Source organism: Pelodiscus sinensis, chromosome 16 (genome assembly GCF_052426305.1).
Source record: "Pelodiscus sinensis isolate ZL-2025 chromosome 16, ASM5242630v1, whole genome shotgun sequence".
Classification (NCBI taxonomy): domain Eukaryota; kingdom Metazoa; phylum Chordata; order Testudines; family Trionychidae; genus Pelodiscus; species Pelodiscus sinensis.
The window spans coordinates 40213696-40241692 of NC_143067.1; the positions used below are offsets into that span (position 1 = coordinate 40213696).

At 50.1% G+C, this 27997-nt stretch overlaps 1 protein-coding gene across 6 annotated transcripts in view; it reads right to left on the reverse strand.

Moving 5' to 3' along the window:
• Positions 1-27997, reverse strand: part of NRG2 (neuregulin 2) — a 198824-nt gene that overhangs the window by 33127 nt on the left and 137700 nt on the right. For 4 of the 6 annotated variants that reach the window (XM_075900097.2, XM_089769557.1, XM_089769556.1 and 1 more), the window contains one exon: positions 13640-13716. The exons of the other annotated variants lie outside the window; for them this stretch is intronic. In XM_075900097.2, coding sequence (XP_075756212.1) covers positions 13640-13716 — 77 coding nt within the window. The remainder of the gene's footprint in view (positions 1-13639; positions 13717-27997) is intronic. 6 annotated transcript variants of the gene reach the window in all.

Consider the following 27997-nt stretch of genomic DNA (forward strand, 5'->3'; position numbering starts at 1 on the left):
ATGGGAGCGAATTCACCACAAATGCATAAAACCAGCACTGAGCGTGAGTCCAAATCATCGCTTCCCCAAAAGGCTCAAGCATATCTTTACAATACGGCTAACACGAAGACTTCTCTTCCACAGTCAACCTGTGGAACTCCTCGCCAGAGGATGTTTTGAAGACCAGGACTTTAACAGGGTTCCAAAAAGATCTAGGCAAATTCATGGAGGTTCATCGATGTTAGCCAGGATGGGTAGGAATGGTGTCCCTGGCCTCTGTTTGTCAGACGCTGGAAATGGATAACAGGAGAAGGATCATGTCATGGTTCCCTGTTCTGTTCACTCCCTCTGGGGCACCTGGTATTGGCCACTGACGGAAGACAGGACACTGAGACCTTTGGTCTCCCCCAGCCTGGTCGTTCTTATGTTCTCTCACTTTGGGTCAGACTCCTCTTGACTTCAAAAGGAACTAGACTGGGCTCTAACAGACACAGTGGATTCTGTTTAACAGCCACCTCTCAGGTCCCAGTGAAAAGCTGCTATTATCTGAAAGCTGCCAATGAGCAACGTATTTTAGGGGGGATACAGAGACTAATGAGCACAGGACACGGATGCATTGTACGGGGCACTAGTTGGGAAGCTTTGTTCATTGTGGTTTGTAACCTATTATTTAAACCAGACTAGAGCAGTGTTTCTTAAACTGTGTTCCACGGCTGCAGAGAACAACAGAATTCAAAATGTCTGCTCTTAAAGGGGCAGGTGACTTTTTTTTTCCTCAAAAACTTCCGACTTTTTTTTTTTTTTTTGCTCAACTAAAAATCCTTGGTGTGCTTCATTAAAAAAAAATTGTTTGGTGTTCCTCGGTCTGAAAAGGTTCAAGAAACACTGGACTAGAGGATGGCTAATGTGATGCCCGTTTTTTAAAGGGACTCCAGAAGGGAACCCTTCAATTACAGGCCGGTAAGTCTGACTTCAAAAGCAGGCAAACCAGTTGAAACTAAGAACTGAATTGTCAGACACATGGATGAACATAATTTGTTGGGGAAGTGTCAACAAGGTTTCTGCAAAGGGAAATCCTGCCTCACCAATCTACTAGAATCCTTTGAGGGGGTCAACAAGCATGTGGACAAGGGGGACCCTGTGGATGTAGTGTACTTGGATTGCCAGAAAGCCTTTGACAAGGTCCCTCAGCAAAGGCTCTTGTGTAAGGTAAGCTGTCATGTGGAAAGAGGGAAGGTCCCCTCCTGGGTTGAGAACTGGTTAAAAGACAGGAGACAAAGAGTAGGAAGAAATGGTCACTTTTCAGAATGGAGAGAGGTAACTCCTGTCCCCCCGGGGGCTGTCCTGGGGCCAGTCTTATTCAACATATTCATTAATGATCTGGAGAAAGAGGGAAGTGAAGTGGCAAAATTTGCAGATGATACAAAACTAAGCAGACAGAAAAGAGCTTCAAAAGGCCCTCACAAAACTGGGTGACTGGGCCACAAAATAAGTCATGCACATTGGAAAACATAAGCCCAACTATATGTATAAAATGACGGCATCTAAATTAGCTGTGACCATTCAAGAAAGAGATCCTGGCGTCATTCGGAATACTTCTCTAAAACCAACCACTCAACATGCACTGACAATCAATAAAAGCAAACAGAATATTGGGAATCATTAAGAAAGGGATAGATAACAAGATAGAAAATATCATGCTGCCTCTGTATAAATTCATGGTGCACTGTGTGAACAGGTGGTCACCTCACGTCAGAAAAAAATGATTGGAATGGGAAAAGGTTCCGAAAATGGCAACAACAACAATTAGAGGTATGAAATGGCTTCCATATGAGAAGAGCTGAATAAGACTAGGACTTTTCAACTGGGAAAAAAGACAATGAAGGGGGGACTCTATTAGAGGTCTATAAAATCATGACTAGTATAAGGAAAGTAGATAAGGAAGTGTTTTCCATTCCTACTCATAACATAAGAAATAGGTATCATCAAATCAAACAAATAGCCAGCATGTTTAAAACAAACAAAAGGGAGTGTTTTTTTCACTCAACACACTGTCAACCAGTGGAACTCCTTGCCAGAGGATGATTTGAAGGCCAAGACTATGACAGGGTGCAAAAAGAACTAGATACATTAATGGAGAATATCTCATTCAAGGCTATTAGCCAAGATAGGTGGCAATGGTGTTTTGATGTTTGCCAGGAGCTGGGAATGAGTGATGAAGATAAATCATTTGATGATTCCCTGGTTTGTTCATTCCCTCTGGGGCACCCGACATTGGCCATTGTCAGAAGACAGGCCACTGGGCTAGAAGGACCTTTGGTCCGATCTAGTATTGCCGTTCTTATGTTCTAGTATAAAGAAAATCAAACATGGCACACAGTAATGGAAACATGATGTACCCCAATACTTAAAGCAAATTCAGAAAATTTCCATTTGATGCATGTCACAGGAAGTCCTGAAAAGTGGAACACAGCTCGGCAGTACTACCTGAAGCAAAGGCTTTTAAAACCCCCCAGAGAACACTTATCCAACACTTCCAGCACATCGTCTCTGGCTGAACAGTACTGCACTTAGGGCTCCTAATGTGTCACACAAATTAAACACCAAAAAGATTTTACAACAAACACACAAAAAGAAACAAAACAAGTAGAAATGTTTTAAGAACAAAACCTGTCCAGCGTTCTCTGGGTTCTATACGTTGCTCCCCCTGCCTGCCGATCCTCCTCAGTTTTGCATGCAGCCTCAGAACCACTCCCAACGCCACGACTCGCATATCCTGCCACAAATGCCCCAGGCACGGAGCTAGTCGGTGGAGAAACGCTCTTCGGGTTCATCCTCAAGACACTGTGACGCCACGTCAGTCTGGTGGGGCTTTCCAGCAGCTGCTGCCTCCAGACACCGAGCATAAGAAAGCTCCTCTTTCATCTCCACAAAGCTCCTCTTCCATCTCCACAGGACTGTCAGACTCTCCCGCTCCTCTGTGGCTGGCTTTTCAGGAACAAAGCAGCACTGGCCAGCACATCCGTGCCCGCTATTAGGGGCAGGTGAAACCCCTCCCTTTCCCGAAGGTGAGAACAGAGGCCTCAGACTCTGTCGCAAGATGCAGTTAATCAGATTGGGAGGGTTTGGCAACATCCACTAAGGCTGTTAAATATCAGTAAATTGAATAGTCCAGTAACCTCATGAATTCTTATCCGTTAGCTGACTAGTTTATAGTCCCCAGGGGCAGCAGCCACTGTATCAGAGGCAGCAGTGCAGGGTGTCAGGAGCTGCTGGTCTGTGAGGGGAGCCAGTTTAAAAACCGGCTCCCCTAGTGGACCAGCTGCTTGTTGCCCAGTGCTGCTGCCTCTGATAAAGAGGCAGCAGCATGGGGTGGCAGCAGCCCCTGTCTAAGGTGGATCTGAACGCCTGGACCAGCATGAGACAGAACTGAGTCAGATTGCCTGCCGAACCTGCTCCTAATACACTTTGGGTACGTCTAAACCACATGCCTCTGTCGGCAGAGGCATGTAGATTTGTTTGTTCAGCAAAGGCAAATGAAGCCGCGATTTAAATGATCGCGGCTTCATTTACATTTACATGGCTGCCGCGCTGAACCGACAAACAGCTGATCAGCTGTTTGTCAGCTCGCGCGCTAGTCTGGACGTTCCCCCTGTCGACATCAAAGCCCTTTGTCGGCAGCCCCGGTAAACCTCATTCCACGAGGAATAACGGGGCTGCCGACAAAGGGCTTTGATATCGACAGGGGGAACGTCCAGACTAGCGCGCGAGCCGACAAACAGCTGATCAGCTGTTTGTCGGCTCAGCGCGGCAGCCATGTAAATGTAAATGAAGCCGCGATCCTTTAAATCGCGGCTTCATTTACCTTTGCTGATCTGTCTAATCTACATGCCTCTGCCGACAGAGGCATGTAGTCTAGACACAGCCTTTAAATGCAGAGCCACAACGGGGGTAGGTTCTGGACCCGGTGCAAGCCAGAACTGAATTGGGCTGCTGGCCAGCCCGCTAAAAAATTTACTGGCAAGGGTGCGGGGAGGGAAATGCATGTAGTCTATAGCATTAACCTATAACCGTTTGCTTATCGGTTAATTGACTCTACTATTACGTCCTGAAAATCCACCACTCACAGGTGTGGGTCGGCATCCAGACAGGCCGCTACCTGAAGACAAGCACCACGGTGACCTTTGACATTTTTAACAACACACGTGCGCTGGTTGCACGGCAGAGGCTGTGTTCAGAAGCAAGAATTTTAACGTGACACGTGACAGCGTGACTGATGCTGAGCGAGCCAGGGGATTGTCATTTAAGCAGCTCCTCAGACCGCAGATTTGGCCTCCATGCACCGGTTTCTGTAGGGCGGGGGACGATTTCAGGGCTCTTTAGGACACGAGGACACTTGTGCTTTTCAGTCACCATCTGGGTGGTTTCTCCATCCCTTCCATGAGCGCACAACACTGAATGGGAGGCAGCTCCTAGCTTTTCCCCCTCCACTACACCCTTCTTTCAGCAGACCACGGGGGACTGGGGTGACAAGTCCTTATCATGCGGAGGGTGCCACGCGGCTGGTGCGGTTCTAGAACACCGAGGAGGCTGACTGCCTGCCATTCGGTTGCTGTTGGGCCGTACCAGCCTCCACTGTAGGTTTCGCCACTCCAAACTGATTCTCAACTGACTAGTAGCTGTCTGGCCTTGCAAGCGTCCATACGGCTATTGCCACACGCTTCTCCAGTCGGAGCGGGTCTCGTTCTGGCCTTCCTGCCCTCCCGGGGGGGAGGGGTAGAGCAATTCGCAAACTTCCATGAAAGTGGCCTTACACATGCAAAAGTTTTGCAGCCCCTGCCGATCGTCCCATTGCTGCATATAACTACGTGGTCCCACCAGGCTGTGCATCTCTCGTGGCACCGTGACCGGTGTTCCTGGATCAAGAGGATCAAATGCCAGTGACATCTGCTACTCGCTCAACTCAAGTGCTTCATGGAAGAGTATGTTTATGGGCTCCCAAGATTCGTCCTCATTCTGGTGGGCCCTGGAAATGCTCTGCATATATTCCAGCATACGGTGCACCATGGCTAATATGATGGCCATAATATTTTGCTGAACGGTTCCATGATGGGCTCCATGCTTACTCTGCAGTAGCACCTGTACGGATAACCAGGGAAATAAAGGGTGCAAAAAGATAGTTTGCCATTGCTCTCAAGTGAGGAAGAAGGAGGGGACGAGTGCATTATGGGACGCTGATGACATGTACCCGGAACCACCCGCTGCACAATTGTGGTTCCAGCTTACTCTGGGAGTAGTACCCAGACCGCAAAGGGGGGCAGGAACTGTGGGGTAGTTACCCAAAATGCATCGCTCTCAAAGTCAACAGAAGTCATCCTCCTGGGGACACGCTACTTTGAATTACATTGAATTCTTGCGCACAGTGGGGACATGCACCTTTGACTTTACAAAACTGGATGCTAAAAATCGACCTTACCTCATACTGTAGACAAGACCTAAGATTATGCACAGATATAAAAGAATGCTGCTATGTATGAGCTATGGCACACAGCCTGGGCTTACTGAAACACCGAACAGTTACAAACACGGAAAATCAATAGTGTCATTCTTTTAAACTTACTGTTTGATTTAGCTATTGTTATGAACAGTTAAATAGGGAGAGAGTTGGTAGCAAGATTATGACATTAAAGTCAACCCAGCCAATCAGGAAAGCAAACTTCTCTTCATTTGCACATTACATTTTTATTGGTTAAAATGCAGCCACAGTCATTCCACTGGACTGAGGTTTTACACCGTTAGGTCATATCTCACGCTGTAACCCTCACAATCCTCTGATTACATCACAGCTGTGCCATGTGACTTTTAGAAGCTGGATGAGAATCTCATGGCTGCTGTATGTTTCAACATTCTTGGCTTGCGATCTCTGATTATTATATATCCCTATTGATGTAGATATTACATACATTTGTAATTATAATTGTCAAGAGACATAATTACACAAACATGAAGCGTGTGAAATGAAAAATACTTTCACAAGAAGATATGATGATTCATAAGCAGTGCAGATAAGCCCAGACTATTCCTTTTCATTTAATAGGACTCTAAAATATCAAAGGTTCTTCTCTCTTTTATATATTTAATTACATTTGGTATGCCTTTTCAAGTCATTATTTATTCTCCCTCAATCTAAATTAAAATAGATGTAACAGTCTTTTTAATGTAGGATGCAGTCCTGTTGGTATCTATAAACCAACATCTCAACCAACGAACATCTCAACGCTATGATCCCAGTTTAGGCCCTAATCTTACAATACGTTTCACAATGTATCCAACGCAGGATCAGGACCTCATTTATGTTACTTATCCTTTGCATCTTAGACAGCTCTCCATCTCGGTAAATCTGTCCTTTTCCCCTACCATTTTAACCATTTTTGCAGATGTCTCTAGCAATGTTTTGTGGCTCTGTGTGTGAAACGGGATAAAAGGACCCATCTAATTTGAGTATTTGTCCTTGTGGCTCCTACATATGGCACATGCACACACCCCACTATACATGGGATCCACATGGACAAAACATCTCCAAGGACCACGGTTACCCATACAAAAGTAAGTATTCTTCCCACGCATTTGGTTTTGTTCCAGTATTTCCACACATTTCTGATTATTTTTGCATTACAACTAAAAAATAACTACACGCAGTAGTCATTGCAACCTTCTGTGGACAAATCTGGAAATCCTTATTCAAGTTTTATTCTGGCAAACGCCAGCTAATGTTAACTGCCATTCACCTGTCTAGAGGCAAAATCAGAGTCGAAATCTCCAGATTTCTTCCGACAGTGCTCATGGCAGTGAGTTTCTCCGTACTCATCTGGAAAAGATTCCCCCGCCGGCAGATGATAACTGAAATAGCATAAGCACGATCTCTAGAAAAAACTCCACTTCAGTATTTTAACTGTATGGTCACATAGCCACAAATATCATTAGAATTTCTCATGGGAACAAGCTTCTGGGGGTACTGCATGGTGCAAAATATAGGAGGGCAAAAATTAGCAGCAGGGACTTGCAATAGCTACTCAATCACATGATCCTAAGAACAGAGTGGAAAACCTTTCTATGGGGAGAGAAACCATCCAATTATTTCAGCTTCTCCATATCACAGGGTATGTCTAGACTGCATCCCTCTGTCGACAGAGGGATGTAGAGTAGGCAGGTCGACATTGCAAACGAGGCAGGGATTTAAATATCCCGTGCCTAATTTGCATTAAAATGGCCACCGCATTGTGCAGGAGACAGAAGGGATCTGTCGAAAAAGGCTTTCTTTCTGGACAGATCCCCCTCTAGACTGCCACTTTTTGCCGACAGAGTGCTGAATCAGCAAAACGTGGCGGACGTTTTTATGCAAATTAGGTGCGGGATATTTAAATCCCTGCCTCATCTGCAATGTCGACCTTATTATTAGTTCCCATAATAGAAGAACTAGAGGACACCAAATGAAATTAATGGGGAGCAGGTTTAAAAATAATAAAATAAAGTTCTTCTTCACACAGCGTGTAGTCAACCTGTGGAACTCCTTGCCAGAGGAGGCTGTGAAGGGTAGGACTATAACAGAGTTTAAAGAGAAGCTAGATAATTTCATGGAGGTTAGGTCCATAAAAGGCTATTATCCAGGGGATAGAAATGGGTGTCCCTGGCCTCTGTTTGTCAGAGGCTGGAGATGGATGGCAGGAGACAAATCGTTTGATCATTGTCTTCGGTCCACCCTCTCCGGGGCATCTGGTGCTGGACACTGTCGGCAGACAGGCTACTGGGCCTGATGGACCTTTGATCTGACCCAGTACGGCCGTTCTTATGTTCTTATGATGCAGTCTATACATACCCACAGAGTCTGGGAACAGATTCTTCTGACTATCAGAGAAGAACAACCCTCCACTACTCTCTGGCAAATAAATAATATCTTGCATCCACCGAGGTCGATGAGCGTTTTACCTGAGCAAGGCTGGAGTAAATACAGAGTAGGGACTCTCGGGTTTAGCCCAACCAGGAGGCATAGTCACCCTCAGGAAGCAAACTACATCTCAGGATCTGACCAAGTTGCATGTCTGGCCAGGATCCTGAATTGGTATCAGCCTCAACCTTTTGGTTCTGCCACCCCAACATTCCCTGTGACTATGTAATATTTACACTGTAGTAGCACACCCAGGTCCGTGGGGATACGAGCATCTAAACACAACAACATGCATTTAATAAGGCTTTCGAGTGGGCACAATGATTCATGATTTTATTTCATGATGTTACTCATTGACATTGTGCTGGGAATATGAATCACAAGGCACGTTTCTTTTTTTTTCCCCTGGACATTTTTCCTGGGCCTGTCTGAATCTGTTTCTGTTTCAGATCGGTCTCACTTGCATAGCGTGAAGTGGAAAGATAATGGAAGGGGCAGTGCTAACTTTGCGTGGGCCCCCTATTTAGATTTTGTAAACAAACAAAGAAACAAAAAACCCCAAGCGAAATGCTTTTTCCTTTCAATCTTCCATTTGGAAAAAGTTGAAACTAAGTAAGCAGTCCTCTGCCATTTTTGCATTCTAAACATTGCAGCTCTGGAAACCTGGAAATGAGACCAGCTATACATAAAGGTGACTCTCACTTCTATTATTATTATTATTATTAATAAAGATGAGACAAATATAAACAAGAAACAAATAATTAATGAAAGGTAATCTGGACAGTTAATAATCATAGAATCATAGAATCATAGGACTGGAAGGGACCTCGAGAGGTCATCGAGTCCAGCCCCCCGCCCTCAAGGCAGGACCAAGCTCCGTCTACACCATCCCTGACAGATGTCTATCTAACCTGTTCTTAAATATCTCCAGAGAGGGAGATTCCACCACCTCCCTTGGCAATTTATTCCAATATTTGACCACCCTGACAGTTAGGAATTTTTTCCTAATGTCCAATCTAAACCTCCCCTGCTGCACTTTAAGCCCATTACTCCTTGTCCTGTCCTCAGAAACCAAGAGGAACAAATTTTCGCCTTCCTCCTTGTGACACCCTTTTAGATATTTGAAAACCGCTATCATGTCCCCCCTTAATCTTCTTTTTTCCAAACTAAACAAGCCCAGTTCATGAAGCCTGGCTTCATAGGTCATGTTCTCTAGACCTTTAATCATTCTTGTCGCTCTTCTCTGTACCCTTTCCAATTTCTCCACATCTTTCTTGAAATGTGGCGCCCAGAACTGGACACAGTACTCCAGCTGAGGCCTAACTAGTGCAGAGTAGAGCGGCAGAATGACTTCACGAGTTTTGCTTACAACACACCTGTTGATACAACCTAGAATCATATTTGCTTTTTTTGCAACAGCATCACACTGTTGACTCATATTCAACTTGTGGTCCACTATGACCCCTAGATCCCTTTCCGCCATGCTCCTTCCTAGACAGTCGCTTCCCATCTTGTAAGTATGGAACTGATTGTTCCTTCCTAAGTGGAGCACTTTGCATTTCTCTTTATTAAACCTCATCCTGTTTATGAGTACATCAGTAGGGGATGTCAGCCAAGAAATGGGTTTGATTGTAATATGTGATTTTAAAGGTGACAGTGTCATTTTAAGCTATGAATATAATAAAAAGCTCTCACCACCAATGGAAAAAAAATCACATTTTTACAGTCTTGCAAAAAAAAAAAATCAAAGCATAATTAGTTTTTGCCATGAATACTCCAGCAAAAGGCACTTCCCACTGATAAAAATTCATTGTTTGCACGCCCAAAAAAAGCAATTCCTATTGCAAGAAACTGGCAAAACTTCTTTGCGAAAAGGATGACACCTCTCTGAGACCAAACTACATCGCCCATGATGCACTCTATGGTCTCCCCTCTGACCGACTGATATGGTGCATCATGGGAATCACATTGCTATGGGTTCAGCATAGTAAATGTGGCCTGGTCAGATAGTCCATAGGAGAGAATGGAGGAATTGTACCTGAACTAGAATTCCCATAAGCAGGGCCGGCCCAACCATAGACGTGAACTAGGCAGTTGTCTAGTGCACCAAGCTTTAAGGGGCACAAAAAGAGATGGAAGTGAATTTTTTTCTATTTAAAAATGTATGTAGATGTTATCTCTTCTCAATGAAAGGATCAGCTATGGCAAAATACCGTCAAACGGTGGGGCGTCATGGCCACGTCAGAAGTCGAGTTCTATTCTTTATTTCCCGTTGTGGAGCACGGCTGTGTATGTAAATACAGTTCAAATGTGTCACGGCCTAGCTTCAAAAGAGCGCTACCTGGGTTTGCTGCCTGCAGGCGGGGCCTGGCAGTTTAGTCATTCTCAGTAGCCTCGTGCTGGCCAGTCACATAGCTGTGTCAGGGCTGCTCACGGCTTAGCAAAGGCCAGTCAGCGCCCCGCAACAGCTGGTCTGCCCTGTTCCGAGCCGTGACCCCGAAGACGCCGTGCCCACAAAGAGACTGAATTGTGTTGGTCTTAAAAAAACTTGGTAAGAAGTTTTCACAAGATTGTAAAAGGAGAGTCATAAGTACGTGTAAGATTTGTAAGAGTGTATATTTATTGTAGACTGTTATCATTAAAGTAATAGTAAAGCCCTAATTTTCGAACACCTGACTGCTATTGTTAGCAAATGCCACTTAACATATACATTCCTTTCCATTCAAATTGCAATAAGGTGTGATAAGAATAGAAATTCTGCTCTTCTGTTTAATGTTTAAATAGTCCTAAGTGAACACTGAAATAATCAAGTAAATTACAATTTACCAGATGTATGGTACTGTGATGTCCTGGCATGTGCAGTAACTCACCAGGACTAGTTTCAGCAGGCAGAGCTACATGCTCGGATGTCCCGTGGCATTGCAAATTCGTCATTTTTTTATGTTACGATTAATGAAAAGTAGAACAAATCAATACAAATATTAATTTTTATTTTTGCAGTGTTCATTTCGAATGCCAAGTCAATACCAGTAAAATCGGATTCTAGACTTCTCCTTTTTCTCTATATTGAATGAGGGGTGCCCCAAAGTCCTGGTTCACCTAGGGTGCCAAAACCCCTTGGGCCGACCCTGCCCACAAGGTAATGTGCTTCTATTGGGAAATATGGAGTAATGTTGAACAAGCTCAAAATGAAACATTTTGGGTCAGTTCAAAAATTGGCCTGATTCGGAAATAGGAAATTGTGTAATATTGACCAAAAATTGTGAAACAAAAACACTTTGCCATTTTCAGATTTAATTTTTGGAATGTTTTGTTCAGCAAAACAATTGACATTTCAATTTTGCATCCTAATTTGGGGGGGGAAAAAAAAGATGGAAACATAGCTAAATTTTACATGGGACAGAAATCCAATTTTCACGCATCTCTAGCCAAATCCTTGTTGACAAAACCCATTGCATCTTGTTTGTGCATGCAGTAGAAACTGTTATAAAGTTAACATTTCCCAGCTGTTACTACACATTTACTATTGATATTTACAAGGAGAAACAGTGGTGTAAGGACAGAACTTAGATATCACTGGGTTTGTGGTGACCCTTGGCAAATAGTCACATCTCGGGGGCCTCTCATGACAGTCTGGGGTTTTTTAGCTCTGAGGCTTACCTTTGATGAAAATTAGGGGCAAATAACCGCCAGAAGAACTGAGCAAGTTTTGAAAATACATCTAGTGCAATTCCCTAAATTCTTACATTGCGCCTGGTGCACATTTTGCAAAGCAGAGAAACAATGACCCACGCTAAGGAGAAATATCTAGGCAAACGTTTTAGAATGTTTAGAACGTCGCAGCCCACGTTCACAAACCTTATAAATGCAGAATAGTGATAGAGATGTAGCCGTGTTATAGATGCATGCATTCTGAACGAACATCTGCACTGCCAGAACTCAGGAGACACCCGTAAGCCAGGTAGCCAGGACCTCGCAGGGAGCACCCCCCTTGTCACTGGACACAACACTGCTTGCACCTTTTGTCTAACTGAGTATCTGCCACTAATTCACGGCCTGATTTTGCAACTTTTGTCACGCCGAGTAACACCCCCACGAGCATCCCACTCAAGTCACTGGGGCTACTCATGTGCACTATTGAGTGTCCAGGCTGCACAATTGACCATCTGAGAAGCCCAATGTTTAATGGTGCGGCCTGGGGCTGGATTCTTAGTCACACTGGTGTAAAACCAGAGCAAGTCCAATGACTTGAGTGGTGTTACTCCTGATTTACACTCATCAGTATTTTGGCCTGAGTTTCACACTCCCACTACAAACTTCCAGACAAAGGGAGTTTGTCTGATCAGGCACCTAGTGAAAATGAAGGCCTCAGTGATCTACATCAGGTCCTGTCCCACTTTGGAAGCAGTGGGAGGATGCCATATCCCATAGGGAGTTGTAGGAGGAACTCTGTCCGCAGGAGGGATCTCTACGGCTACTCCGCTTCAGGAGCTGCACCACCAAGAACGTCTGAAAGGAACAGCCATAATCCAGCCAGTAGAGAAGACTTTGGGTTTAATCCAAAGCCTGTAATGGATCATCTCAACTTCACAGTGAATGACATTTGGCTTAGCTGCTGGAAAATTAACACAGCCTGGTCTATGCGAAATCTCAGAGAAATCTTGTGAAGGCCAAAATTACAAGTGAGTTTAAAAAAATTAGACAAGTTCCTGGGAGAAAGGCCCATCGACGGCTATTAGCCAAGACGGTCAGGGACACCGCCCTATGATCTGGGTGCCCCTAAGTCTCTCGCTACCAGGGTAACGGGGATTGATGCTCAATGAATTGCCCAGTTTTGTTCACTCCCTCTGACGTGTGTGGCATTGGCCACTGTCAGAAGACAGGATAGTGGGCAAGATGGACCTTTGGTCTGGCCCAGTCTGACCGTTCTTCCGAAATAATTGGCGGTCTTCAGCCCAATTCCACCCATGAGTTCCAAACTGGCACCAAGACACTCACGGAGCCCACTCACTTTCAAAGTTTCAGGACAAAATCCCTGCGCACGGGGCAGAGCGGCTTCCCGTGATGACCTCGATGGAGGTTTCTTATCGCTCGGGCTGTGCTCCACAGCACACTCGAACATGTTTGCATATTTGGATTTTGCACGAATAGAGCAAACTGCACAATCCTACATGGCATTGGATGACCAGTGAAAGCAAGACCCATTCAGAATGCTTGCGAGCCACCGCGAGCTTTCGTTTTCCTCTTAGCCACAGTCACTTAGCTCCCAGTAATGCTGGCCAGAGCTAGGCAGGCGTGACAAGAGGAGAAGGAAGGGAAGAGCCTGCTGTAAAGCTGTCACATAGCGCTAAGGCAATCAGGGAGAAAGAGAAGTAGAAAGAGACATACTGGAGAAGCTGACCATTGCGAAGTGTTCACACCGGTCCCCGGTGAATTCGATCGGACACCTAACGAAAGAAAGAAAACCAGAAAGAGAGAAACAAGATAGCAAAATGATATCCACGTGGACTGAAATGCGGCCCCTCCTGACGCCACCTCGGGTCCCTTCCATGAGTCCTACAGGTTTGCTCTCAGCCTGATCCCTTACCTGTTTCCCTAAACCCTAGCCCAAGCATAATATCAAAACACAGCCCTGGCTAGACCTCGCTAAGTCCAGCGCTGCGCTGTGCCCAGGAGATTTAAGGAGTGTGGTGCGTTTTTTGTCTTCACACATACTTTGCTTAGGATCTGGCATGTACAATCGCAAAGGCAGTTTTTCCAAACATCTCTGTCCGAAGAATCCGTTTGGACATCTGGAGGAGGAAAAGGGGACAAATCACAGAACAAATCTGGCAGCATCCTCGAGGCTATGGTTAGAAATAAAAGTGCATCGTGATTAATGGAAAAATCAAATCAAAAGCGCCAGGTGCAGTCCCTGCATTTAATCTGTGCTTTGTTTCTGCGGGCTTCCTTTAGATCAACCGTCTCTTCTTTCTAGGCTCCAGGCAGCCAGGTGTCGGCAAGGCGCCTTTCCTAGGCCTATCGCCTTCCTACTCACATGCGCACTGCTGATAACCTCTGCCAGCTGCCACTCTAGCGGGAGGCGGGCTCTATGCTAATGAGCACCCTGCTCAGACACGCCGTACATCGACTGGCAGCAAGTCCCACAGGGGTGAGAAGTGCCCAGCAAATGCGCTACTCCTCCACTCTGCCAGGGGTTATGGAGAGAGCGTTCTCCATAGCTTTCCATACTCAACACAGGCAGCGGGTGAAGGCCCAGCTGGGGAAGGTCAGCACCAGCCCCGCCCCTTCTGTCCAAAGCCCGCCCCTGGAGCCAAGCCCCGCCCACTCCAAACCCGATCCTTCCTGGCTACCTGGAGGGCCGGGGCTGCCGTACTGCGGCCCAACCTCATCCCTCCCCGGCAGCCAGGGAGCAGCGCTGCCATGCTGTGGCCCCAGCCTTCCCGGCCACCCATGATGCTCAGGGATAGAAAATAAAGCTGCACTAGAACAAGTCCTTGAAAATCTATCCAATTGCTGGCACCTCCTGGCTCCCGCAGTCATCACTACTGGGCCAGGATGATCTGCAAGCACAGAGCCAAATTCAGCCCTCTGTCACACACGTGCAAACCCGGAGCACCTTCCCTGCAGTCCTGACACTGGTGCACCAGGGTGGAGGTTTTGCTTTGGGGCCCAGGCAGCGGCAAGCCAGTGAAAGGCCCGGACCAGGTCCCGAGTCAGTCCCGTTACTTGGGGTCAGTGTGGCAGGCAGAGTTGCGCAGGGGAGGCCCCGGGAGCAGGATGGTGAGCGCTGAGGCACCTTGCACGAGCTTGGCAAGGCCGGTCCAAAAGGACAGGAAAGTTGCTTTGTCAGAAGGTTCTTGTAACCTCCCCCATAGGAATGGACCCCAGAAAGTTGGGGGCTGGAGGTTTAACCGTGAACAATTTTAAAGCTCCTCAAAAAACCCATGAAGGTTCCTGTCTTCCTCCTTCTCTGCTTGCACCCAATCTCCTAGCGTAACGAGGCCATGGCCCAACCCCGTCCTGACCTGCCCATGACTCTCAGCACCCTCTGTCGAGCCCACAGACCCCTGTCCGATCCCAAATAGGCTCCCTCGCCTGGCACCGGCCCCCTAACCTTTGGCCAGCCGGGCTCCGGCAGGCTGCACTGTTTGGGTCTGACAGTCCCCAGCAGCGCTCGGATTGCAAGCGGCTCTTCAGCGTGACTCGGGCAGCGCTTTGTGGCACATGGCATGACACCACGGTGTGACCAAATTCTCAACCCATCTAAGTCATGACCATTCAGGAATGGACCTTTACCAAAGGAGCGGATGTGGTTTTGGCTTTGGGCAGGAACATTTCTCTCCCTTGGTGGAACCACACACCCTGCAGGCCCTGCGAGTGCGGGACGGGGACCACAGTGCACCAGCTGGGCGAGGGAGGGCTGTGAGACCAGCGCTGCGCCTGCACGACTGGAAAGTCGACCGTGCAAGGTCGAATGTTGTGGTTAGGTCTCCTGGAAAGCTGACGTCCCGCAGTCAATGGAATGGGCGTGGCAGCGTGGACTCGCTGGTTAGAAATTCCACCTAAAGCGGGTAAGTTCGACCTCAACTCCCCATGTGGAGCAGGCCAGAGACCAAATCGCTCCCCATCGCGCCGCAGCAGCCACCAGAAAGCGGGGGCACGTGCCTCTGAACTGGAGAATTCCCTTCTGGGGCATCCCAGGCACCACAAAGCCAGCTCGCAGCCCAGCTGGGCCCCTCCCTCCTGCACTGAGTGGAGCTCCGGGCAGCTCCAGGTCTCCCCTTGTACGTGCAGACTCTGCTAGGAAGCAGGGCAGCTCTGAGTTTGTAATGTGCTTGGCGCACCTTAGACTACAGCCTATGGGCATCGTAGCCTGCTGGGCCAGAAGGGCGCAAGAGATCAGCCAGGCTGACCTGTGGATGTTGGCCACCCGGTGCCCCAGCCCTGAGCACATTCCAGACTGGGAGAAGGAGAATCCCTCGCTTCCCTGGCTAGTGTGTTCCACGGGCTGATCCCTCCCTACGAAACGCTTGCCCTGGCTCCGGCTGGAATGTGTTTGGCTGGAACTTCCTGTTCTAGCTGTCCCCCTGGGCCAGGGAGCCCTTTGGAATCTAGGACTGGCACCCCCCCGGAGGGTCGCTCGCACGGTCATCTAATCCAGCACAGCCTTCGCTTGGATCCGCTGCACACGCCGCGCCTTAGGCACTGCTGGCCAGGGTGCTTTGCTATTACTCATGCTCGTGTGCAATCATTCAACATTTGCAAGGGCTGCTGCTAACCCCGAGCAGGAAAATCCCCCCTTCCTGGTAACTTTCAAGGGTCAGGCAGTCCCTCGGCTATTACTGCGGCCACTCTGCAGGGCGCTGGGCAAGACGGGGGCGGGATAGCTCAGTGGTTTGCGCATTGGTCTGCTAAACCCAGGGTTGGGAGCTCAAACCTTAAGAGGGCCATTTAGGGATCTGGGGTGTCAGGGATGGTGCTTGGTCCTGCTGTGAGGGCAGGGGGCTGGACTCAATGATCTCTCGAGGTCCCGTCCAGCTCCATGAGATGGTGTATCTCTGTATATCGTATTATGAGGGAGGGCAGCTCAACACGCCCAGAAGGGGCGGAGCAGAGGGCAGTCAACCTGCAGTGCTTCCCAGAGCACAGACAAGCCCCCTGCCCCAGGCCGAAGTGCTGTGTGGAGTGCACAGCACTCCTGCTGCCATTTAAAAGGTCTGAGCTCCAGCTGCTGTTACTGCAGCAGTAGTCAGAATCCTGGATCCTTGCCAGGCACGGGGGTAACTGCCCCTTTTCCCCGCCCCCTGGCCGCAGGCCTGGCTGTGGTGTTGTGTCAGAGTCCCAGAGGAGCCAATTGCCAATCACACAATCTGTGGTCACGGGGGCCAGAGGGAGGGAGACCCTGGCCTGTCTGACCACGCCGATGCAACCCGACTTAGGCCGTGGCTCCACTCCAGCTCACTGCGCTATAACGGCTGTCGGGAAGGGGTGAGACTAAGCCAGACCCCTATGTGATGTGACACGGGTCTAAGTGCCGATGTGGACAGGGCGCTGTCCAAGGAGAACTTCTCCCGCCCATGGCTAGCCCCGGGCGGAGCCAAGTCAAGGGCTGAGTTCTCCCCGGTCGGCTCAGAGCGGCGGGGGGCGGGGGGAACACCTGAGTCCCGTGTGGACGGTGGTGGGTCTGGACGTTCCGACATTTGGAGTGTATGGAAAGTATGTCCTCAAACGTCCTATGGGCAGGGGAACGAGGGCAGGAGCACAGACACTCCCCAAAATTGGGCAGCAAACCAGTGCCCTAACAGTGGCCACACCTCTTTCCCCCGGGGCCCCGCCTCCACTCTGCGCCCCAGCTCCACTCCACCCTCGCCCCCCAGGTGCCCACTTGGGCCCCGCCTCCACTCCGCCTCTTTCCTCCAGAGCCCCACCTGCCACTCACTCCTCTCTGCCCCCTTTTGCCCGCTTAAGAAAGGAAAAAAGGCGGGGTCCCTCCATAACAGAAAGCCTGGAAATGGCAGAGTTGCTTAACAACCTTTTTTTTTTCTCATGCCAGTGGGAATGGGTTAGGGTTAGAAATTAAAATAAAAAAAGAACAAGTTAAACATTAGTAAGAAAAGTTAGATGTCTGCAAGTCACCAGGGCCTAATGAAATGCATCCAAGAAGCAGACAGAGGAGGTATCTGAACCTTTAGCTATCATCTTTGACAGCTCACGGAAGACGGGAGAGATTCCAGAAGGCTGGAAAAGGGCAAATCTAGTGCCCATCTATAAAAAGGGAAATAAAAACAACCCAGGAAACTACAGATCAGTCAGATTAACTTCTGTGCCAGGGAAGATAATGGAGCAGGTAATTAAGGAATTCATCCGCAAACACCTGGAAGATAATAAGGTGACAGGTAACAGACAGCCTGGATTTGTAAAGAATAAATCATGTCAAACCAATCTGACAGCTTTCTTTGATAGGATAATGAGTCTTGTAGAGAAGGGAGAAGTGGTAGATGTGATATACCTAGACTTTAGTAAAGCATTTGATATGGTCTTGCATGACCTTTTTATCAATAAACTAGGAAATACAATCTAGATGGGGCTACTGTAAGGTGGGTGCATAACTGGCTGGATAACCATTCTCAGAGTAGTTATTAATGGTTCACAGTCATGCTGGAAAGGCATAACAAGTGGGGTTCCTCAGGGGTCTGTTTTGAGACTGATTCTGTTCAATATCTTCATCAACAAGTTACATGAGGGCATAGCGAATACAGTTATTAAGTTTGCAGATGATACCAAGCTGGGAGGGGTTGTAACTGCTTTGGAGGACAGGGTCAGAGTTCAAAATGATCTGGACAAACTGGAGAAATGGTCTGAGGAAAACAGGATGAAGTTTAATAAGGACAAATGCAAAGTGCTCCACTTAGGAAGGAACAATCAGTTTCACACACACAGAATGGGAAGCGACTGTCTAGGAAGGAGCCCTGCAGAAAGGGATCTAGGGGTCAGAGTGGACCACAAACTAAATATGAGTGACACTGTTGCAAGAAAAGCAAACGTGATTCTGGGCTGCATTAACAGGCGTTTTGGGAGCAATACACGAGAAGTCATTCTTCCGCTCTGCTCTGCGCTGATTAGGCTTCAACTGGAGTATTGTGTCCAGTTCTGGGCACCACATTTCAAGAAAGATGTGGAGAAATTGGAGAAGGTCCAGAGAAGAGCAACAAGAATGATTCGAGGGCTAGAGAACATGAGCTGTGAGGGAAGACTGAAAGAACTGGGCTTGTTTAGTTTAGAAAAGAGAAGACTGAGAGGGGACAGGATAGTGGTTTTCAAGTACATAAAAAGGGTGTTACAAGGAGGAGGGAGAAAAATTGTTCTCCTCAACCTCTGATGACAGGACAAGAAGCAATGGGCTTAAATTGTAGCAAGGGAGGTGTAGGTTGGACATTAGGAAAAACTTCCTGTCAGGGTGGTTAAACACTGGAATAAATTGCCTAGGGGGGTTGTGGAATCTCCTTCCCTGGAGATATTTAAGAGCAGGTTAGACAGACACCTGGCAGGGATCATCTAGACGGTGCTGGGTCCTGCCGTGAGGGCAGGGGACTGGACTCGATGACCTCCCGAGGTCCCTTCCAGCCCTAGTGTTCTGTGAGTCTATTCTAGGATTCCAGCACCCCTGGGTGAGGGTCTCTCCAGAAATGCACCGATACGTGTAACTTCTATTATGGGAAGATTTCTGAGATGGAAAAACAAGTCTCAGCAAGCTAAGAGCCTGCCCGCTCTTTCGGTCCTTTCTACTCCATTTCCCCATCTCTCTCCTGCTGCGGCTCTCACTGGTCCTTCCTTCCAGTCAGGTACAGGGGCCCCAATCCTCTAGTCCCTTCCCTTCGAGGGCTCGCTCATAATCCAGTCCCAGCCCTAGCTCTGCATGCCGTGTATCTGAGAGCACAATTCCCTCCCACCGTGCTGAAGTTCCTAAATCCCATTTCCTTTCAGTGAGGGTCCTAAGTTCCCAAGTCACGTCCGAAAGAGGGAGCCAGCTTTCTAAGTCACTGAGGGGACTGAAACTGTCACCCTTGTCTCTGCAGTATGCACCATCTCAGACAGTCTTTCTGGAGTGCAAAAGCCCCAAGACCAAGCGCTCCCCCCAGATCTAACACCCTGAGCCCTGGTGCCCCTGTGGGGCAAAAGCCTGGAGCCCCAGTGGTCTCAAGGGTCCGAAGCTCCAACGCCGCCTTCCCGGAACCGTGACAGCCTCCCCTCCCACCCCCGCCCTTGCACCTGCAGACCCCATGCCCGCACGGCTGACGTTCATAACGTCCTGTGCAGAGCTGCGGCACATTTCCGAGTTACAGCCAAGCTCCCTTTAGGTGTCTGCAACTCGGAGGTTTTACTGTGTCATAACAGAGGCACCGCCCCGGAGCACTCAAAGTTTGCCAAGCTTATTTGCAGGTAGCGGGCCAGAACTAGAACATCCTTGCATTTGCATCCCACTCAGGCAAGACTGAACAATGAGAGGAGCGGGAATAAACCCCTGTGGAAGAAAATGGCGAGAAATTAAGCAACAAAATAAATACCTGGTGTCTGTGAAAAGAGACCCGCGGAGAAGTCCGAATGCAATAACCACTCCTGTACCCACGATCTCCGGAGCTCACTGCTAACCTTCCCTGCTTACTACAGGTCTAGATCAGTGGGTCCCTAACACTGCCCAAAAGGGGGCTTTGGTTTGTCAATGCTATGGAAGCGTGGCTGGGGAAACACCAGCTTTTATGCAGCAGGAGAGAAAAACATGAATCGGAGCAAGTTTGGTGACTGCCAATGCTCAGTTGCTTGATCCCGAAGCCTCTAGCATCCTGCCCTTTTCCCCATCCTCAATGCTGCCCCACAGCTGGGCAGTGACTGGTGGGAGCTGCCTGAGACCGGCCACACGCCTTCTGCACTCATTAGCTCACTCTAACGCGGCGCCTGACACGGGGATATCATCTGGCACCGTCTCCAGCCAGGGCTGCTTTTGTTCCCGGAGTCCCTGCTGCACTACATTCAGGAGGGCTATGCCTACACTGGTGCGATATTGCGCCAGAGATATGCAAATTAGGCTAAGCGTGGAATATCACCGAGCCTCATTTGCATATCTAATGAGCCGCCATTTTGCGGAAGAGGCTCTTGCGCCAGAAGGCGCTGTCGGCATTGCCCCTTCCTGCGCAAGAAAACCCCTCCTGTGCAACACCGTTATTCCTGAAAATAATCAGCGTAGCGGCACTGCGCAAGAGGGGCTTTCTTGCGCAAGAAGGGGCCGTGTAGATAGCTCCTTCTGGCGCAAGAGCCTCTTCTGCAAAAATGGTGGCTCATTAGATATGCAAATGAGGCTCGGAATATTGCCTCATTTGCATATCTCTGGCGCAAGATCGCTCCAGTGTAGACACAGCCGAAGAGGGGTATCGTTCTTTGCTATTGTTCTCCCGGGTTACAGCACGGATTGCCACAGCATTGGGGCTACGGGCCCGCCGAGCTGACTGGAAATCACAGACTCCTAGAGCACTAGGGCTGGAAGGGACCCTGAGAGCTCATCACGTCCAGCCCCTGCCCTCCCGGCAGGACCAAGCACCATCTAGATCCTCCCTGCCAGGTGTCTGTCTGACCTGCTCTTCCCTATCTCCAGGGATGGAGATTCCACAGTGCAGCGTACCTGGTTCCAGGGAGGCTAATTCGCCCTTGGACCAATCGCCAAGGGTCGGGGGAACTCGAGACGGTGTTTTTCTACAGCACGGGCAGGGATTGGGCCACCACGGCGGAGGTCTCTGGGGCTGGGTCCTTGCTGGCGCGCCATCGGCTACCACTGCTGTGTGCCCGTCACCGCCCGTCAGCTGGGCCCGCCCTGCGGAGCCTTTGCTGGCAGCCCCGTCCCCCTCAGAACTGGGCGCCCCCATCCCCCTCAGAACTGGGCGGCCCCGTCCCCCTCAGAACTGGGCTCCCCCGTCCCCCTCAGAACTGGGCGCCCCGTCCCCCTCAGAACTGGGCGCCCCCGTCCCCCTCAGAACTGGGCGGCCCCGTCCCCCTCAGAACTGGGCACCCCGTCCCCCTCAGAACTGGGCGCCCCCGTCCCCCTCAGAACTGGGCGCCCCGTCCCCCTCAGAACTGGGCGCCCCCGTCCCCCTCAGAACTGGGCGGCCCCGTCCCCCTCAGAACTGGGCGCCCCCGTCCCCCTCAGAACTGGGCGCCCCGTCCCGCTCCATCGCTCCTGCCTGGCCCGCCGGGGGGACAGGGTCTGTCCACAGCAGGCATCTCCCTCATTCCCAACCTTCCGGTCAGCGCCCAGCGAGGCCCAGCGCCAGCCCCGCAGCCAGGGGGCAGGCCCAGGCGGCCGCAAGCGAAGGTCTATAGCCCCACTCCCGGTCCTGTGGCGCACCAGGAGCCACCGTCAGTTCCTGCGCTGTGCCGGGCCGGTTTGGTAGGAACTGGCGTCATTGGCCTGCCTCTGCCCGTCCCCCTTCGGCACCACCTGCACCCAGCCCCGCAGGGTCACCACAGAGCAGCTCTGCGCCCCCCCAGCAGCAGGACTCCAGCTGCCCGCAGAGCGTACGCTGCCCTGGGCGCAGCCACACGGCGCAAGGGACCCTCTGGTCCCTGCCTCACACGGACACCCCCACTCTCCGCCCATTGCTGCTACGGGCTTTGAGGGGCTCTTGGTGGCTTGGCCTACACATGAAATGCTACAGACACCGGCACTGTGGGAGCAAGGGGGCTGACAGGATCGCCGGGCCCCTGGGCAAAGCGGGGGGGCTGGGTCCGCACTCTTGGAAGGGGTGGGGCCTTGGGCAGAAAGAGTGGGGCAGCCCCCCCCTCACACACACACCTGGCAGCCCTCAGAGCCGCCTGCAGCGTGCCACCCAGCACTCCAGTGACGATTTAAAGGGTCCAGGGAGGTGGCAGCTGGGAACCCCAGGCCCCAGGAAATTGCGCCCTTTGCCCCCGACCCGGCCCCAGCGAGCCTGAGAGAGGTGTGCCCGTAGGCATAGCTAACCCAGCTCCTGAGAGGTGAGCAAATCTGCCATCCACCTAGTGCCATCTATACCAGCTCCCTGTGCAGACCGGTCCCGCGTGCCCGCTCTCAGGTGACACCAGGCGCTAAGGCCTGGCACATGCCCTTGGGTCTCTGCGCTGTTCTGTGAGCTGAGATCCCTCCCCAGCTGGGATGCCCCCGCCGCTAAGAAAAGCATGGCAATGCAGGCGGATGGATGGCCGAGGCTATGGAGAAGAGGCAGCAGCAGGACGCCCGCCGTTGAAAGAAGCGGATGGAGAAATCAGGCCTGCTGCTCCGTGTGCAGAGGGTCAAAAAGAGGCTTGTTCTGTCATTGTCCCCTGGCCTGTCCCACAGAGGCCGGAGCAGGCAACCGCCGTGCAGAGGAGAAAGCAGAGAGCAAACGCCAAGGCCTTATCCAGAGCCACAGGGACAGGGACACCCACGCTACAGTCGGCGGAGCTACAGCCGGCCCACTTCAACGCCACTGACAACGGCTCGGCTCTCACTGCCTGCAGCAGCAGCGAGCTAGACGTCCAGGCTCTGTGGCTGCTCACCATGTTCCACAGGAGAGTCGCGGGAGGGGTGGCAGGGTGACCACAGCCCCGCAGCGCCAGCAACCGACACGGCCTACGGACTGGCTAAGGGATTTGGCACAGGGAGGGGGAGTTTCACCTCTAGCTCGCCAGTTCCTACCCTGCCCAGATAACGCCAATGGTGTCGGACAGGCGCTAGCGGCCAGTGGCTATTTGGCGGCCTATGTGATGTGAGCCGGTGGGCACCAGTCTCGTTCCGAGTGGGGGGTGCCCACGGAGGCAGGGGCCCATTCTAGGCCTCCTTGTCCGGCCTCAGCTTGGGGGCTGGAGCCAATCACGGCTGGAGTTCGTAGGACACCATAACCCCGCAGCTAGCATGACCGGCCCCTGCGCTGGCAGAGAGAGGCTGAATTCTACAGCTGGCCAAATCAGTCGTTGCAAATACCTTATCCAACTACTGTAGCCCTTGTATCTGTTTGCAAATTGTTCACAAACAGACCCTGAATTCTGACAATGTTCTTGCCGGGAGTGTCAGCCATCCCCTTATTGACTGTCTGCAGCCTGTTCCCTTCACCGTTTCACTGCTTGTGGCTTTTGGTGTGAACAGGGCAGCTAAGTCACCTGGCAGGGCCGCGACACCCCTTCTCCCCGCAATTGGATGACCGAAGCTTTTTAAATAGGAGCATAATGCAAACCAAATGACAAGCTGTTTACCCCACAATTGGCATGCCTGGGGCAGGGGAGGAGTTGCAGCTATAACCGTGCCATTGTGAATTTTATAAATCTGGCCTGGCACTCAGGGATAGCGAGAGTAATAAATCCAAAATAAATCAAACCCTTTCTTCTCCTGAAGCCCTATGGTAGGAATTGTTTGGGGGAACCAGCAGCAGAACACGGCGCAGAAGGCTGGGAAAGAAACTAAAGGCGGCTGGGGTCACTTTCCCAGCAGTGCACAACTTTGCAATTTCTTGTGCCTGCCGTGTGAGGAAGCCATGCATGGATCCTGACACTGGGAAAAGGAGCAGCAGACACTGTGCGAGGCAGCTCTGAGCGTTGGGAGACCTTGGGTGCAAACTATCAGCTCGACTCACAAAGGCGGCACTTTGTGGAAGGGGCGGGCGTGTCTGAAATTTCACAAACTTGGGTGGATTTTTTTCCTCCCATCTTGTGCGGTTTTGTGAGGACACTATTGATGGGAATCCGAAATTCTGAAGCAACCTGCCGCAGAAGACATGAAAAAATGTTTGCTTTGTTTAGCAAATTATTGATGGCCATTTGGAGCAGTTTTAATTCAAAGTGACTATTTATCGCAAACGCTTGTCTCTTAGTAAAATCTTTCCCTGCCTCTGAAATTGTTCATTTTCAGCCTGTGATCTTCCAGCCTTCTGGGTCTTCTACACTCCTGTACTCATGGCCAATACAAGGACAGAATGTTCATTTATTGGGGCCATTAAATCTTGCAAGCGGTTTCTTGCAGATATGATTTTTCATCATTTTGGTTTTGATTTATAAAGCAATTGATGGTGTCTGGTGGCTTGTAATTTGGAAGCTGAGGACTAGATCTGGCCTGTATTAAAGCTGCCTTCTACCCCGCTGATAATTAGAGCTGAGCAAACATTTTTCGACTAAATTATTTCCTCACCAAACAATGCAGATTTTGTGAAAACATTTTATGCGTTTGTATCAAATTCACAGGATTCCTTTGGACCAAAAAAAAAAAAAAAAGAGGCACTATGTTTTGTTTAGAAACAGACTTTCCACCAGAAACAACTTTTTTTAAAATTTTACTTAAATTTGATTTAAAGTCTTTTAAAAGGTAAAAAAAATACCTCCAAAGCAAATCCAAATATTTCATTCAACCTGACATGAAATTCAGTCAACTTGTTTGGTTCCCAAAATATTTTTTTTTATATCATGTTAGGTCAACTGGAAACCTGTTTGTTGGTTTTTCCATCTTTCAGTCTGGCCACTAAACTGTAAAACTGGCTCTGTGCACAGCTGTATGGAAGACGTCGAAGGGTTGATGAGCTGCCTTAACTGGGTAGCTGATTGCTCCACTGTGGGGGAACCCCGGCTTGGCACAACTCTCCAACCCCCCAGCAGAGGGTGCATGCCAATAAACTGCAGGGGAAGAGAGGTGGGAGGGTGCCCTACGTGCACGGGCAATCCCAAACTGGAGCAAGGGTCTGATAGCCAACACCAACTGGAGCAACCCTAAGGCGCCTGTAGCTTGTGCCGGGGGCTGAAGAGCCCCACGGCTGGGCATACGCGGTCAAGCACAACTCAACCAGACCCAGCGATCAGCTGATGTGCTGGGATCCTCAAGCAGGGCTGGCTGGCTCTTTGCCTGGTGGTTCCGACACGGGACGTAATCTTTCATTAAAGATCAATCTTTCATTCCTGGAGCGCCAGGGCAATCCTGGTGAGCTGGCACCCCCGAGGCTGAGGCTGGCGATTTGCCTGCCAGCCAGCAGGTGTTCTTAAAGGCTCTGGAACGGAGGGGGAGCGTTATTTGTAATTTCAACGGAAGCTACGAGGCCCATTTCTAAGACTTTTCCTAGCAGGATGGCCTGGGGAAGGACTTCTTATTCTCCCCCTCCCCTTCCCCATCTCCCTCGGGGTCAGAGGCAGTTGGTCAATTACATATGTACGTGGTGTAGCCCTTCTAGTTTTGATGCGGACAGGCTGGAATCCGCCAGTCATGCCCCTCTAGGGGTTAGCTTCAGGCGGGCCATTGGCAGATTCAGGATGGCAGCGTTGCCTGGGGCATAAGCAACCAAAATGTGCAGGGTGTTTTGACATTAAAGCCTAAATTATGCAAAACCTCGGCACACACTCAAGCATGGCTGGAGCAATCCGCCGCAGATTAGAAATGTATTTCCAGTCACCCCTCCAGCGGGATTATTTTTCCAATGCTGAACTGTACTGGCACGTAGCTCCAGGCAACGCTTTCACTGCAGTTTCCTCCCTGGGTTTTTGGTGGCTGGAAGGAGCAATTTGCTGATGACCCCGCTATAAAAGTTCAGTCTCAACCATGGGCTGCCCCCTCTTTCATTGGGAAATATCTGCACCATCTCAGGCATGAAGCCACGTCAGGAGAGGTATTCTTTTCAGAGGCCGACTGGCTCTCTTGCTCCAGAGCACCGCGATAACATCCACAGAAAGAATCCCCTGTCTGTGTGGACCACTCTGTATAATTAAATACGTTCCGGTAAGTTGGCTGAGGAGATAAAAGCCCATGGCGGACGAGCGGAATGTTCCCCCGTCAGTTTTCCTAATTGCTGAATCTCAGAAGGGGAACGCTGAAAAAACTGATAACACCAGGCGGCTTTCCGCACGGCTAAAGGAAAATAATACGGCCTGGGAGAAGGTCTGAGCATCCCAATAGTGGCTTCATTGCCAGGGAGGAAGAGGTACAAAGGGCAGGCTGGAAGCGAGGACTGTGCACGTTTCTATCAGCCCCGGTTTCGCTGCATCGCCTGGGGTGGTTTACGACGAGGCGGGCCCGAGCCACACCGATTCGATCCAGGCGTGAAACGCGCCAGAGCCCGCCGCTGGGCCCACCTGCAGGTTTGTATTTTCTAATGGGAGGCAATTCTCAACTGTATTTTAATTTTTACATTTTGAGCGTTGCAAACCAGGGGTGGACAAATACCGGCTCGGGGGCTGGATCCGGTCTGCCGGGGTTAGCCAACGCCGGGCCTTCACACAGCTGGATTTACCTGCGCCTCTGCAGGTACAGGGGACCACCGCTCCCATTGGCCGTGGATCGCCGTTCCCAGCCAATGGGAGTGGCAATTGCCCGTACCTGCGGAGATGCAGGTCAGTACAGCAGCAGGGGCCCGCCAGAGGCTAATCCTGGCGACTTGCCGCCGTTTCATTACCCAGCCCTGGCCAGAAACAGTTTGTGGGGATTCCAAGTATTTTAACAGGCTGCACAAGGAAAGGACCAATGGCCTACAAGTCCCTTTCAGGGGAGATGGGGAGGGGCTGAGGACAGGAACAGGACCCATCATGCAATGTGGGAAGGCCGAGTACGGATCAAACTTTTTATTCCTCTCCTCATCCCCACCCCGCCTTCCCCTTCTACGCTCTTCTCTGAACTTGTCATTTCCAAACTGCTGCCGCGGATCCCAAGCGGACCTGAGAGCACACTTTCTGAAAGCATCTGTTCCCTCGGCTCACCTTCCGCCAGCCTGCAGTGGAAGTCAGCTTCTCTGCGCCGCTAAGAATCCCTCATTTCACAAGAAAAGATCAAGGGTTCTGAGGTCCACATTCAAACGTCACACTAGTCACGAGGTAGCCAGAGGCTGCCTCCAATTCCCTAGGGGCTGTAAACGACCCGAAACCCAAACTTGCCACGGTCAGTCTCCAAGGAGTGGTTACAAATTCCTGGCAGACCAAGGGACCGGTACCAGATTTCATGCCCCGTGTCTCTCAGGACACCAGGACTAGAAATGAAGGGGTCACACTATAGAACTGGAGTTCCACTAGCATGGGGCTTTCTTACCACGCTCTGGCAGGCGGACAGTTATAGTTTGGACCTTAGAAATCACTTCTGGTCAGTGCTTGACCTCCCCCACTACCGAAGCATGCACACGCCTGTCAATCCCAACATGTTCTTAGCAGCCACTCATCAGAGGTGCAAACCAAGGCCTCCGACCATCTGAAAACAAAAACCTGCAGCTTTCCCAACAGGATCATCTATCAAATATTCGGGTCTATTTCCAGGGCTGCATGAGGCTTTGGCTGCTAAAATCAGGATGGAATTAAAGTTCTTAAAAACCCTCATGAGTAGTCAATGTCTTAATTGTAAGGACAAAAGGAAAAACGATGTAGCACTTTGAAGACTAACCAACCATCTTGTTAGTCTTCGAAGTGCTACATAATTTTTCCTTTTGTTTTAGCAAGATCAGACTAACACGGCTCCCTCTCTATTAATTGCCAGGGGTATGCTTTTATGACTAAGCTAGGACAAGAGCAGTCCCGGACCAGTAATGCTTTGCTCTGCACTGCTCCTGAACCAGT